Source organism: Mytilus galloprovincialis, chromosome 1, assembly GCF_965363235.1.
Source record: "Mytilus galloprovincialis chromosome 1, xbMytGall1.hap1.1, whole genome shotgun sequence".
NCBI lineage: Eukaryota > Metazoa > Mollusca > Bivalvia > Mytilida > Mytilidae > Mytilus > Mytilus galloprovincialis.
Window position 1 is genome coordinate 120901561 of NC_134838.1, and position 16601 is coordinate 120918161.

Here is a 16601-nt window from a genome sequence, read left to right on the forward strand (position 1 = left end):
CAAATACTGGAGATACACCTGGTGACACTTATATCATGTGGAGGAATATTTAACATTGAAAATACAACTGGGACATAAAAAGCCTAGTTGTCTTCTTTCAAGATTAAAGCAACACAATTCATTGTCATAATTTATTTGCATAACTACATAATTCAATATTAGTTCTAAACTAGGTGAAGACATTAATATGAACATTTTTATTTAGGGACAACACATATACTTTTGACAGATTTTAATTCATCCCTTATTCTGACCTATTGTTAACTTTGAAACAGTCAAAAACTATATCTATCTTATGAATTGATAGTTGTACTGTATTAAACTAAAAACAATTAACAGCTGGTATTAATTTCTACCAACCAAAAATTAATTGCTAGTTGCTACTATTAATACTTTTTTGTATTTATTAGTAAAGATCACTATATTTATTGCACTATTTAAAATAAAACGTGTAAGTGTAAGGTGTTAAATATCAATGCCAATCAAGTCTTTATGGGGAATATTCATTGATTATTTTTTAATTTCTACAAGCATTTTTTTAAAGCTACTTATTTTTGCAATATGCCATTTGTATACAAATATATGATTCACCCAATTTGATATGTGGTACATGTAGTAGATTTACAATTGAATCTACAATTCCAAAGTGAAAAAGATGTCTGTGAAAATTTGATGAACTCAAGACAGGAGAATTGCTAATAAACATTTTGTTATCATCATCTAATGGTTTCTTTTCAAGATGTATGAATATAAAACAAATTCAATATAGATAAATCAATAAAATAATGTCACATTCTTTACAAAGTGTTTAATGTTATTTAACTTACAATATTTTATCATATAGAACTCTCTAAATGCCACCTAATTGATTGCATATATATATTGGGGAGTCAATACAGTTTGAGATGAAATAAAACCTATGCTACATACCTTGATTTTAAAATGTGACTAAAAACAATATTTGTTATTTTATATAACTTTTTTTACAAGTTATTTTTTTTTCTTCAAAAACTGATACTTTTTGGCAATACAATTTAACGGAAAACTCTGATTAAATTTGTTTTAGCAGAGGAAAATAAAAGTACATGTAGGCAAAACTGGTTTGTTTTAAAATTTGATTAAATTTTGGTATAACATGCCAAAAATGTAAATTTTGACAAAATTTCAAAAAAGAAAATAAATCTGCCAAAAAACAATATACTCCCAATTTCATTATAAATGACAAAACATTTCCTTTGTACACTGTAAATTAACTTGAACTTTTTAGATTCTCTTTTCTGTGATTTGATTATTACAATATAACCACAAGCAAAAAAACTTTGACAGTAAACTCTAATAATAGTAGTAGGACACTAGGCTTTGAAATGTTATCTCCCCTGAAACTGTATCAACTACACTTGATAGAGCAAAAAGTTAAACTGATATGTGACTGAAAAGCATTTAAATATCATTTAATATACCAAAGTAATGCACCCTAACTCTAAAATTCAAAATAAATAAAAATCTAAAGTTCTAATTGAAGCAAATTATCATTTTAAGCTTTTATTCCTGTGCAATATATGTGCTGTTCACAGTAACAGTAGATAGATTTCAAGATTTCTTAATGATTTACTTCAAACCAGATAGACTGTATCAATGTAAAGATATCTTATTTTATTTTAGAGATACATTTGGTCAGTAGGCCTTTATGCAAAGAATTCAGAAATGCATATTCATTATATAATTTAGATTTGACTTGATAAAATGTACTAACATTTTGATAAATAAAATTTAATATATCAGATCACATCTATTTCAACAAGTTACTTTACCCTATCAATATACTAATGTCTGAGTTCACCTTTAAGAGTACAAAAGCATGGAGATACAATTAGTAAAATATGCAAAATGTCACTCCCTGTGTATATACTATATACCGGGTATGTTTAAATTAAACCATCGTGAAATTATTACATATGAAAGATGTAGATACAAAGTGATTATATAGTAAACACAAACATATATTGTTCAACACTGAACCAGGTTTACAAGAAATACCCTATCCTCTAATGCTAGGTACGATGATAATCTTTAATGAACACAACCAAAATAAAAGTGCTTTTAAAACCTTAACCCACTTCCCAATCTCAATTCAATATAAATACCCAATTTCAAATTTCATTATTTGTACACTATTTTATGAACAAAGTTCAACTAAGAAAAATTCAAGTAAACACATGGCAATTTTTTTGCAGGATTTTCTTCAAGATTTCCATTATTTATAATCATTAAATGTTAAAGGTATAAAAAAGTGAATCAGAACTGTTGCCACAATGATTGTTTTATATTTAGATAAGTAAAATATACATTGTGTACAAGGAGCTTTGTGTCAAATAACAATGTCCAAGCCTTAAAAGTTTTAGGCTACCTCAAAAAATGTATAGAAAAAATAAATTGCACTAACCAAAAAAAGTCCTTTGAAAAACAAACATTTATAACATAAGAAAATCACAAAAACTAACAAAAGTAACAAAAATTGAAAAGAAGTAGAAAATACTACAACAGAATAATTTTTTGTAAAATTTAACAAAAAATGTATCATAAAACTAAAGGAATTTGTTCTCTTAACATGGACTGACACACCTAATCTGAACTGCATCCTCAAATAGATTAGTTTTGTTTGATTTTTTTCCAGTTCAGTATAATGTTTTCCAAGTTGCCAGTTTATCAATATAAAGCTGATAGTGTATTGTGTGAAGTTCTTGGACATTCATTTGTTTACAATATAACTTACTAGTGAACTGGATATATCTCTACTCGAGATAATTAAAGATCAGATTTTTTACTTTTTGGGATTTAGCATGGGTGCTAAAATCTAAATTATAGTATCAAGAGAGAAAATTTATTGTTACTTATAAAAATACAAAAGGAAAATTGATTTCTTTATTAAATGAGAATAGATGGGATATTATTGCCAATGTCACAACTCTGCACCAGTAACAAAATGATGTAGATGTTTGTTTTATGCTTCGTTCACACGGACATTTAATTCGAATTGAATTAGGGACGTTAAACGTTTGGAATGTGAATTAAACTAATTTGAATTGGTTAATGCGAATCGAATTCAAATTACGTGTGAACTCAGCATTAGTTTTTGTTGTATGTTGTATAAATCCTTATGATTTGCTAGGAAAACAATGATGCTGTTGTCAACAAAACTACCAATAAAATTACATTGTACTGAATGAGTTATAATGACAAAAATAAATAAAAGTACATAGTAATTAAACACACATTATTGGTTTAAATAATCCGGTTTTGGGAAGGTAAATTGTACATAAATTGTGTTCAGTTCAAGGGGAAATATAAATCTTTTTTTTTTTCAATGCAAGGGGAGATAAATTATGCATCAATGTATTCAATTCAGGTGGAGATAATAAAAGTGGATTTAATTGCAACCTGGCCATTTTTTTTTCTTGGTGCAAATGAAAAACAGGATACCCTATCCACATTTCTTTCTTTTTTTATTTCTTTCAAGTCATTAATCGTATTATCTACTGAAAAAAATAGTTTCTTTTAGAGTAAAATGTTGTTTTATTCACTGATTTTAATAAAGTATGGTGACTTGTGTATACAAAAGCAAATTTAAATGCAGTAACTCTTTCAAAGAGATTCAAAGAAAGTCACAATTTATGATCATAATTTGTAATTCATAATTCATAATTTGAAATTTCAATCTTTCTTGAATTGTAAGATAAGATTTAATAAGTTTTCAACATAAAACTATATAAAACTAATGGTTAAATATGTTGTGCTATATATTTGTAACAAAACTGTAGATGATAATTTAGTGAGTAAATATAGTCAAGATTGTGCAAAAACTTTAAATAAACAAAAATAATAAATATTAAGTTCTAATATAGATATAGGTTCTAAATACTAGGCACTAACTCGAATGACAGTTATTATATTCTGTTTAGATTGCTGTCTTCCAAACTTGAGCAGTAGTACAGTGTGAGATTCAAATTAAACAATGCCACGTTATTTTGCTATTAAATATTCTCAATAAATTTTGAAAGCAAGCAAGTTCAACCCATAATAGTTCCCAACAAATAGTAATACAATCTTTTAATTCGGTAAACCTTTTACCTTAAAAAATCTATTTTCTATTTCTATTATATTTTGAATGTTCACGTATAGTATAGAAAAAATAAATACACAATAAATAATAAAATTTGAACATAAGGTGACTTTTCTTTTTGATGTACTAACCCTTGACCTTAAGTAATTTTGGTTTCAGTACTTGACAATTTCTTTAATAGCCCTAGATAAAATCACATGACACATTTAGATACAGTTTATCAATTTCATGAGACAACATTAAAATCATTATACTACATACTCCACATTTATGTGTACCTACAGCAAAAACCCTTTCTGAAATAACGAAAATGTCTTGAATATTTTGGAATTAATAAAAAGCACTTGTAGCCCCTAAGGAAGATTTCTGACAAAAATGTTCAACACTAAAGGTTGAAATGTTTAATATATTTGAAAAAGAAGTTACATTTTCATGTAATTTTTGGTCAGAAATTAAGGCAAGCATAAAAAAATCTCATAAAACAATAACTCTGACAAACATATCATGGACATTACATAACCTATATCTAGCTTTTTTCTGAAGTATTTAATACATTTTTCAAGTGTTAGTAAAATTTTAATTTTGGAACTTTTGACTCATATAGAGTTTCTGATAAGATAAAGACTGGTCACTTTTGTTGACCAATTGCCACTCTAGATCTGTTGGAGATTAAGGAATAGTACATTTTTAATGTGAAAACCTTGTCAGTTTAATAAATGTATTGAGCAATTTCTTTTAAAGATTCTCACTGGTATTTTTGAAATGGTTAAAACATGAACAATAATAATTTTTTAATGATAAATTTGAAACATTAAAATTATTCAGTATATAAATAGATCCAATGATTTAAATACCAAAAATGATACTATTGATGATAACATTGCACTCAAATAAAGTGTAAACAAAAAGAATAACAATTAAAATACAGAGGCCATATAAAATATATTTGGTTCAGGATCATAAGAACTTAATTAAAAAATATCAAAAGATGTTAAACAAAAATATATACCCTCTTTCTAATAATGATGAAGAAATTTTTAATGTTTTAGTTTTAAAATACATTTCTGATGATTTTTTTTTTTTATAAATGGCAAAGAATTTATTTCAGAAAAATTGATACAGACAAGTCACAACATTTCTGTTTGGAACCTAACTTTATTTGATACTTCTGAACATACAATAACTGAAATTCTTATGCACTTATTTGATGTAATTTTAAACCATCATTCAATTAGAATGGGCCATCAGACAATAATGGACCAACATAACTGTATCATGTCTAAGAAAAAGAAACTTAATTTCATATGGTCTTAAGGTCAATTCTGGTTGACAGTGTTTGAAAATATTAGAATTCCTTCAGTATATAAATGTTTTATTGTAAAAATACCAGCACTATAAATTGCACAAAATACATGAGTCCTAATACATTATAAAAAATCAATTTACATAGATGTGTCATGTCTGTAATTGTTTTTGTTTATTTTAAATTTTCTTAACATAAATGAATAGTTTTATGCTTCAGGAGGACGGAGTTGGAATAGTTTATCTATGACAGTTTCATCAGCCATGGTTGTGATATCTCCCACATTTTTGTCTCCCACAGCTATTTTCCTGAGTACACGGCGCATGATTTTCCCTGATCTAGTTTTTGGCAGTCCAGGAGCATTCTGTACAAAATCTGGTTGAGCAAATGGACCAATCTTCTTTCTCACTGAAAGATTTAATAGAAACGGATAATTTTAAAAGTGCTGAAAGAAATAGGATGCAATTCATAATCAATATTTGGTAAGGCTGTTGTCAAAATGTGGTACATAGATAAACTGTTGACACAGAGATTTGTCTAGCTTGTCAACATTAAATTCAGAACAAGACAATCTGATGGACAGCAACATTGGTTATGAATTCAGTCACTGGACAATAATCTATAAAGCAGGGCTTAAAATTGGTTGATAAACTCAGGTGTAATTAAACTTGAGCAAAAAACTAAACATTGTAAATCACTAATTAATTTAGTCACTGAAACTTTAAAATATGTCAGTTTTAATTATTGTCATGTTCATTTAATTGGAATAATTAAAATCGTCACATTAATTTTTGAAACAACAGTAGTGTATTCCATTTAAGATTATTCATTTTTTATTACAGAAAATGTAATTAACTATTGAAATGACAACTGGAAAGTTTCTGTATTATCGCTATTTTGTGCATTTTTCCTTTGATCTTTTTTTGTGATCATTTTTCATATCATGCTACTCGCTTGAGATGAAAATCATCGCTAGAAACTAAGCAGTCATGTGGCGTTGCTAAGGAAATTGACATGAAAGATCATGAAATTGATAACTTCGTCATAGGTAAAATAGCGATAAATAGATTATCATTGGTCATCTCAACTTGATTGACTTTCTCGCTTTCGCCGTCCCGGCTCAAGCGAGAAAATCAATCTCGTTGAGATGATCAACGATAATCTATAATTATATGTTCATTATTTATTATCTTACCTCTGTCCATGAGTTCTTTTACCAAAGCATCGGAAAACTCTTTACCCTGAAATATATAGGATTTTGTTGTCACTTTATGATTAGAGTATAAGTCAAGCTGCCTACAATTATTTACTTCAACTAACGTTAATTCATATGGGAACATTATTTTTTGGTAAAGGTACACCCAAAATTTGATTTTTTTTTCAAATACAAATTTCCCATATGCTTATATGAGGGATTTGACAACAATGAAATGAAGTATCTATTTTTACTTCTTCTCTCAATCCACTAAAATGAGTTAACATTAAAAATAAATGAATCCACAGTGTAAGATTGATTTTTGGAGATTGTAAAATACGACTGAAAGAGTATCAAAGTTATGTATTTCTACAATTTCATCTGACCTTTTAAATGATTACTTAAAAAAGAAGATATGGTATGATTGCCAATGAGACAACTCTCCAAAAGAGACCAAAATGACACAGAAATTAACAATTATAGGTCATCGTACAGCTTTCAACAACGAGCAAAGCCCATACTGCATAGCCAGCTATAAAAGGCCCTGAAATGACAATGTAAAACAATTCAAACAAGAAAACTAATTGCCTCATTTATATAAAAAAAATCCATTTCACAGTAAGTGATATATACCTCTTTCAAAGTGACAAAACAGTATGTACATTCTCCTTTGATTTTATGAGGATGAGAGACGACAGCAGCCTCAGCGACAGTTGGATGTTCTACGAGAGCAGATTCTATTTCTGCAGTACTAAGTAAATGGCCTGACACATTCACCATATCATCTATCCTTCCTGTTACCCAGATATAACCATCCTTGTCTCGTTTGGCTCCTACAAATAATATAAAAAAGTTTATAGTCAACTTGTATTGATTCTCATGATGTTTAGCCCAGATCTATTTTTATTCATACTTAATGTTCAAAATTTTAAATCAGTTTGAAATTTTAAATAAGATTATAAAATTTTCATCCACTGGTTTTTATCTGAATGTTTTTTAAAGTGCAACAACTTGCCTCTTAGCAGGTTTTAAAAGGAAAACAGAGTTCAAAGAAATACTCCACCTACCATCCCCTGTACAGTAATAACCAGGGAATTTCTTAAAATAGGTTGTTTCATATCTCTCATGGTCACCATACACCGTTCTCATCAGGCCTGGCCATGGCTGTTTAAATACCTAAAATGTATTTTGACTTTAATATATTGTAACAATATATATAAAAAATTCAAAGCATCTTATTTTACAGTGCTGAACTATTTTAAGTTTTATAATGAAAAAAGTACTATGATATGCATGTTTTTGGCTCTCAATAATGACAACTTCAGTATGTATACTAAAGAAATTTATCCTGTTGAACTTACTTTAAATAAAGCTAATACTAACAATGACCACTGCCCTTTCCTCGATCTTGATATCTATATATATCATTAACGGGAAGCTTAATACAAAAATTTATGATAAAAGAGATGATTTTTCATTTCCTATGTTAATTATCCATTTTTAGATGGTGACGTTCCCTTGTCACCATCTTATGGTGTTTATATATCTCAACTTGTACGATTCGCTTGTGTATGTAACAACGTATTAGATTTTAGCGAGAGAAATTTATGTATTACTGAAAAATTATTACACCAGGGTTTTCGATATCACAAACTGGTCAAAACATTTACTAAATTTTATCACCAGTATAAGGAAATAATTCGTAAATATAACTCAACATGCAGACATCCTAACGTTCAGGTATTTCACATCCAATCTTTTATGGTAATTTTCTTTACAAAGCACAAAAATGTCAGTATTCACCTCAAAAGCTTACAAAACCTTTAAACAGACTTATTAAGAAGGGATATAGTTACGATACTGTTGTCAGGTCATTAAAGATTGCATATTTTGGCTTTAATATTGATTCACTTATAGGGTCTTTGCATCGGAACTAAACACAATTATTTAAAAAAAAAAACAGTTATTGGCATGACACGGGTTATGTTCTTCCCATATATCTTATGATAGTATGATACTTAACCCCTAACGGGAGGGATTGTGCCTGATATTCATATGATGAAGACATAATCTTTCAATCAGTTTAATTAAGGTCTGGAGCTGGCATGTCTGTTAACTGCTAGTAGTCTGTTGTCATTTATGTATTATTGTCATTTTATTTATTTTCTTTTGTTACATCTTTTGACATCGAACTCGGAATTCTCTTGAACTGAATTTTAATGTGCGTATTGTTATGCCTTTACTTTTCTACATTGGCTAGAGGTATAGGGGGAGGGTTGAGATCTCATAAACATGTTTAATCTCGCCGCAATTTTGCGCCTGTCCCAAGTCAAGAGCCTCTGGCCTTTGTTAATCTTGTATTATTTTTAATTTTAGTTTCTTGTGTTTATTCGGAGTTAAGTATGACGTCCATTATCACTGTACTAGTATACATATTTTAGGGGCCAGCTGAAGGACACCTACAGGTGCGGGAATTCTCGCTACATTGAAGACCCATTGGTGGCCTTCAGCTGTTGTCTGCTCTATGGTCGGGTTGTTGTCGCTTTGACACATTCCCCATTTCCTTTCTCAATTTTATTGCTTTTTTTAGCGATTTTTTTCTGAGTAGCAAAGTGAAATATTTCAACAGTAATTCTACTTTCATATGATATTTGAAGATTATAAACTGTATTTTGAATAAATAACATGTTACCTAACACTCAATTTACTATCATTAGAGATGACTGGTGATGTATTAAAACATTGTGACTGAGTCTGTAGAATGATTATAAAATTAAAATTATATCAAGTTGCAAAGAGGGTCCATGGAACATATATAGCTCAGCTAGCTTCTATATACCAGTAAAACTTATATTATTAAGAAAATGTTTCATAGTATAAAATTCTAGCCACATGCAGCTGAATATAACAATAAAGTTAAATACATACAAGTTGAAAATATTCTATCCATTATTTCATGATCTGGATAAAAACTTGACAAATAGTTTCAGAGGATATCTTAAAAATTAACAATGGAAACAAAGGACATACAGCTGGCATGTGTCTCTGATTCAGGTGTGTAATATCGCACAAGTAAAACATAATATCTATTTATCAATTAACAATACAGCAGTTTGAAATTACAATCCTAATACTACTGTGTTATCTACCATGTCTACTCACCAGGTAACCTTCTACATTCGGTTCTGTGATTTCTACTCCTTCGTCAGACATTATAACAGGTACAATTCCAAAGAATGGGAATGTCTGCAAATATATACTAAACAGTTACATTTTATTCTATGTATGTAATCTTGCAGTCTGATAATGAATATTCAACCGCTCTTTTAATCTTTGAAGTATGTTTACAAAAATCTTCTTCAACAGACAATACAAATATAACTCTTGAAAAATAGTTGAGTTGCATATTGCAATAACGACTTAACATCCAATATTAATATTTTTAGATCCTTTTCAAAAAAAGAATGTGCCCATAGTACATGGATGCCCCACTTGCACTATCATTTTCTATGTTCAATAGACCGTGAAATTTGGGTAAAAACTCATTTGACATTAAAATTAGAAAGATCCTATCATAGGGAACATGTGTACTAAGGACTTCAACTTCATCAAAAACTACCTTGACCAAAAACTATAACCTGAAGCGGTACCAACAGACAGACGAACAGAACCACAGACCATAAAACATAACAATGAATGAATGGACAAACTGACGAACAGACCCATAGACCAGAAAACATTATGCCCCTCTTCTATCGTAGGTGGGGCATAAAAATACAAGAGTATCATTTAGTAAATTGAAACAATTTTTTTAAAGGTTTTTAAATATTGTGACTTACAGCTGATCCTGGTTTTGTTGGTGTGGCTCCTGGTAATGGTGTAATCGTGTGACCTCCCTGAAAGTAAAAATAAAATAGTTTACCAACAGGAGTCCATGCTCTAGAGTAAATCAAGACATTCCTTTTAATATTAGTCAAAAAAACTTTTTCTGACATCTTTGAGCAGTTAGATGTTTGAGATGCTGGAGATTCTTGGAATTTGACACATCTGAGCACTAAGATGCTTGAGGTTCTTAAAATTAATGAATATCATAGAATGATCTATGCTCATACTTGGCTAAAAGGTTGAATCTGCTTTAGAATTGCACAAAATGACGGAGATTATTTTTTTTTGGTCAATACATATTACTTTTGATGTTTACATGTTTCACTGATTTAAATTCATAACAATTTTATCTTTCACTTTGTTAAAAGAAACCCAAGTGATGAACAACTAAGTCTTGATGGTTTTTTATAATATATATTGTTTAAATGTGTATATTTTTGTGTATTGACTTACTGTCTCAGTCTGCCAGAATGTGTCCACAACAGCACACTGTTTATTCCCTACAACATTGTGATACCACAGCCAGGCTTCTGGGTTAATTGGTTCACCTACTGTAGCTAACACTTTCAAAGATGATCTGTCATATCTAAAATTTAAAGATTTTCAGATAGAGAGTTGAAATTAACATATAGATTCTACCCTAGCCTTATATCCTATATATAGATTACCAAATGTATCAACTTTTTTATATTTTTACTGATATCAATTGGTATGGTGATAACATCTTTATTTATATTTTCAACACTCTAAAAAACACTCTAAAAAACTAATAAAAAAAAATATTCTTATAATGAAAAATGATAACTTTTATCAATTTCGATTTGTCAGATATTAGCAAAATACACATGTAAGCTTCACAAATAACTCCTTTCTGAACTCACTTTGCATATAATTTGGAGTACGGTTCACTTGTTATTTCTGATTTATGTGAAAATTAAGGTATAGAAAAAACCTTAGCATTAAAAAAGCATTAAATTTAAGATATGATGTCTAAAAAGTGATTTCAATCAAATCATTGTTTTCTAAGAATTTTGAACAAAGACAATGTAATTCTGTTTGATTTTTATATCAATAGGTTACCTCAAGAAACATACAAACTTATATATATAATTACTTAGTGACATATTCATCCCCATATCTCATTAGAGCTCTGATGGCTGTTGGTGCTGTGTAGAACTTAGTCACTTTATATTTCTCTATGATGGCCCAGAATCTTCCAGCATCAGGGAAGAATGGAGTCCCTTCAAACTAATTAAAAAAAAGAATATATAAGACATTAACATGCTGGCTAATAAGGTGACAAGATTACAATATCATTTGTTTTGTTTGGCCTTATATATAAAACTTAACAAGAAAGGTAATTTTGGATAACTTACAAACCACTGGTTAATAACTTAAAGTTTATATACATGTCCTGTTTATACATGTTATATCTTATGTAAATGTAAACATCATCATTTTTATGATTGCCTCAGATCTAACAACAGAACGTAGGAATAGAAAAATTGTGCCCTTAAACATTTGACATTCATGGAATAAAAATCCGTGTAGGTTGCATTTCTGTAAATATTGGCAATGCAATTTCCCATAGGAACTCCTTTTACGGCTAAAACTGTACCACTTTTACTATGAAGTTTTGAAAAAAATCTTATCCTAGAATTGAAAGTTCATATGCACCACAATTTTTTTCAAAGGTCAAAATATAGGACTGTGCAGTATATTTTCAACGTTTATATGCCCTGAACTTCTCAGAGTTTAAACTAACAAATTTTCTTAACTACCCCTACCTAGAATGAAAGGTTACCACAGATTTCAATGTAAACAATATGTACATGTTTATTTACTGGTAACATTCCCAAGTTATGTCTCTGTGAGATGGAACACAGAGAGCATAACTGGGAACCAATATGTAAACAAAATTAATTTTCTATGAATATTCAAGATCTCCCCAAATGAGGCGTGTTTTGAGAAACAGCTGTATTTACAAGGTGCAACCTGTAGCATTAACTGATTTAATGATCGTAAAACACAACTTTTCATTCTTATCAGGTGTTTTTTTCTAAAGTTTTCTGAACCAAATGACATCAGCAAAAACACAGAGAACATCACCATTTATTTGTTCAAAATCCAAATTTCTTTTCATTTTCATCTGTTTTACTGAACATAGCATGTTAACAGAATATTACAGGCAACATAACTGATTCTATTAATGGAAAAGGAAAACTTCACCTTTGTTAGTGCAGTTTGAATTTCTCAATGTTCAATTTTCTGTGAAATACTTAAGTTTTTTTGTTAGACTTTTCGTAACCATGATCTTACTTTAAAGATCAAACAGCCTACTGTTTATGCGCATCAGCTAACGCAACTTGGTAGTGACATAAAAGTTCTATGACGTTGTTTCTAGCAATGAAAAAACGTCAAATTACAACGTCCTATTTCGCGTTTTTTTCTCGGATTCCAACATGGTGTACGCTACGTCTTCCAGAAAAGAGGAACTATTATGCGTCACGCTACTTTAATATCCTGTGGAAATTTAACACAAATGGACACATAAAACTACACTATATTTAACCTTCGTCCTAATAAAAATAATAAAATATAAATTTTGATCTCGACTTTTTGCATTTGCACCGTTCTGCATTTCCTTTTTTTTTTATTCTTTCACATGCGTTGATTTTGTCTTATATTTGCGTCGATCTGCATTTCATTTTTATTTTTCTTCACTTGCGTAGATTTTGTCTTTCGATTGCGCCGATTGTGTACAGGTTAGATGAAAGTTTTTTCTTATGTCCGATTTACGGGCATTATGTTTTCAGGTCTGTGCGTCCGTTCGTTCGTCCGTCTGTCCCGCTTCAGGTTAAAGTTTTTGGTTACAGTTTTTGGTCAAGGTAGTTTTTGACGAAATTGAAGTACTATCAACTTAAAACTTAGTAAACATGTTCCTTATGCAATTATCCTTCTAATTTTAGTGTCAATTTAAAAAAAAATAAAAACAAGAGGCTCTCAAGAGCCTGAATCGCTCACCTGAATTTTTTTGGTTTAATCTCTCATCAATGATTATTTTGGCTTTTCAATTTATTTAAATGTTCTTTGAATCGTCCTATTTTCTTCAAAAGCAAAAAAAAATCATTTTCTCCTATGTTCTATTTTAGCCATAGGAGCTATGTTTCTTGACATACAAGGAAATGAAATATAAAATTTATACTAGATACTCTGAAACTCTGAAACTCATTTAGCCTAAGTTTGGCTGAAATTGATACAGCAGTTTCATAAGAGAAGATTTTTTAAAGTAAGTCAACATGATGAACAAATTGTGAAAAAAGTCTTTAAAGGGCAATAACTCCTAAAGAGGTCAATAGACAATTTTGGTCAAATTGACTTATTTGTAGATCTTACTTTGCTGATCATATTTGCTGTTTACAGTTTATCTTTATCTATAATAATATTCAAGATAATGACCAAAAACTGCAAAATTTCCTTAAAATTACCAATTAAGTGGCAGCAACCCAACAATTGGATGTTTGATTCATCTGAAAATTTCAGGGCTGATAGATATTGACCTAATGAACATTTTTACTCCATGTCAGATTTGCTCTTAATGCTTTCGTTTTTGAGATATAAGCCAAAAACTGCATTTGACCCCCTATGTTCTATTTTAAGTAACGGCGGCCATGTTTTTTGACGGATCAAAAATCAAAGCACACACTTTGTGCAGGTTAATTCAAGGAACAACCATGCTAAGTTTTAACCAAATCCATTCAGTAGTTTCAGAGGAGAAGATTTTTTAAAGTTAGCAAATATGATGAACAAATTGTGAAAAATTGTCATTAAAGGACAATAACCCCTTAAGGGGTCAATTGACAATTTTGGTCATATTAACTTATTTGTAGATCTTACTTTGCTGATCTTTTTTGCTGTTTACAGTTTATCTTTATCTATAATAATATTCAAGATAATGACCAAAAACTGCAAAATTTCCTTAAAATTACCAATTAAGTGGCAGCAACCCAACAATGGTTTGTTTGATTCATCTGAAAATTTCAGGGCTGATAGATCTTGACCTAATGAACATTTTTACCCCATGTCAGATTTGCTCTAAATGCTTTCGTTTTTGAGATATAAGCCAAAAACTGCATTTGACCCCTATGTTCTATTTTAAGTAACGGCGGCCATGTTTTTTGACGGATCAAAAATCGAAGCGCACATTTTGTGCAGGATATACTAAGGAACAATCATGTTAAGTTTCATTCAAATCCATTCAGTAGTTTCAGAGGAGAAGATGTTTGAAAAATTGTTAACGACGACGACGACGACGACGACGACGACGACGACGACGGACGCCAAGTGATGAGAAAAGCTCACATGGCCTTTTAGGCCAGGTGAGCTAAAAATGAGTATTCACAAGGTTAGGCCGATAATCAATTATTCCTAAAAGTTTTGACATACTGGCAACATGTGCATGTAACTGATGTCTGGATGATTCTCGTAAAATAACGTCCGATCAATGAAGTTAAAATTTATTTATACTGCTTATTTGACAAAATCCTATAATAAAAATAAAATGATGACAAAGGGTCATTTTTCTTTGTCATTTGTTTCATTTCAAATTGTCTTAAGGAGAAATGAAAAACATATTGTATAATCTCACTGAAGCTTACAGATTATTTCCTACTGTATGTAGATCAACACTTTGGTTTGCCTGCTTGCTTATTTTGTATAATTATATTTTGGTAAAGTCCAATTCAATTAAATAGCATATATATATACAGGTTTACATACCTATATATAAAGATGTCAATCTTAATTACAGAGCTTGAGTAATTATTTATACAAACAAAACAAGGAAGCCAACCAAAGTGTTATCCTACATGTATTAGGAAATTAGCTGTAAGGCAAAACATATTAAAAAACTAATACTCAGCGAATGTGAATTAAAATCAAAATTTTCGGTGTTTAAAACTAAATTGTTGTAAATTTAACTTATGACAAAAACAATTGCTCCAAGAATAGTATCTTACATAAAATCGCTCCCTTTCATTTAGCTACAACTGTGACTGGAAAGATTAAAAACAAATTTCGATTTTCAATGATGGCAACAACCTTTTCTTTGTTTTAATTTCCAAAATGAGCAATTTAGATTTATTATATTTTATCCTGTTGGAGAAATCTTACTTTGTAGTTTTCAACCCTTTTGTATGTCCGTCTTTCAACAGTACCGAATGAGTTCGTTACGGCAAACTTCTGAAATTGACGCGAAAAAGAAACAAGCACATCTAGTCTGGTATATTCAAACACTCTGTAAGTTAACCAGTGCCATCTTTCATTTCTATTTTTATTTTCAATAATTTTGCTTATGTGGGACAGAGGACAAAAACAGACTTTCAATACAAAAGCAGCGTCAAAGGTTATTTCAAACAATTTTCCATTCCGGCGGATGGTGTTTCTGAAGGTTTATATTGTGCGGCAACAACATCATAACGATCTGAAACTGATACATGCTTAATCTCTTGTATTACCGGATAATAAAGTAGGTGAATATAGTTGTTATTCTTGGAAATTTAAATGTGGATTTCAAACGTCCAATTTGTGATTTCTTTTTTTCAAATAGTGCGCCAGCAAGGAAAGTTTGTACTATGACGTCAGATGCAATGTTCTGAAGAAAGACAACTCTTTTATGAAATTATTTATAACTTTTTTGAAAAGTCGGTGACATATACTTTTTTTTGCTTTATTTTGAAGAGTACATATGGCACTTTCCTTCTTTAAATTTTTATGAAGAAATCACTGGTAGATATTTTTTAATACTGGAAACGTTTTTCAGTTTTACGTTTAATTTTTGGCGGGAATAAAATAAATCATATTTCTAAAGATCAAATCAATATGAGCCTTAAACTCTTGAACCTTTATTTGAAAGATACAAATCTACTGTTTAACGTGAAACAAGAATTATGTTTGTAGGTTTGATATAAAGCATTTTTTGAGAGTTTAGATAACAAGCAAATATTATGTTAATATTCGGGAAAACACGAAACTGAGGTTGCTATAGTGACAAAACTAAGTCGGTGACCCCCAATTTTTTTCATTATATTTTGTTCCTC

At 29.8% G+C, this 16601-nt stretch overlaps 1 protein-coding gene across 1 annotated transcript in view; it reads right to left on the reverse strand.

Annotated features, from left to right (window-relative positions):
- Nucleotides 1-117: 117 nt before the first annotated feature.
- LOC143055454 (acetyl-coenzyme A synthetase, cytoplasmic-like) overlaps nucleotides 118-16601 on the reverse strand; it is a 33634-nt gene continuing 17150 nt past the window's right edge. The window contains exons 9-16 of the mRNA XM_076228607.1: nucleotides 11618-11751; nucleotides 10957-11089; nucleotides 10458-10514; nucleotides 9781-9864; nucleotides 7686-7794; nucleotides 7252-7451; nucleotides 6619-6664; nucleotides 118-5831 (exon numbers count right to left, since the gene is read on the reverse strand). Of these exons, the coding sequence (XP_076084722.1) occupies nucleotides 5632-5831; nucleotides 6619-6664; nucleotides 7252-7451; nucleotides 7686-7794; nucleotides 9781-9864; nucleotides 10458-10514; nucleotides 10957-11089; nucleotides 11618-11751 (963 nt within the window). The 3' untranslated portion in view covers nucleotides 118-5631. The remainder of the gene's footprint in view (nucleotides 5832-6618; nucleotides 6665-7251; nucleotides 7452-7685; nucleotides 7795-9780; nucleotides 9865-10457; nucleotides 10515-10956; nucleotides 11090-11617; nucleotides 11752-16601) is intronic.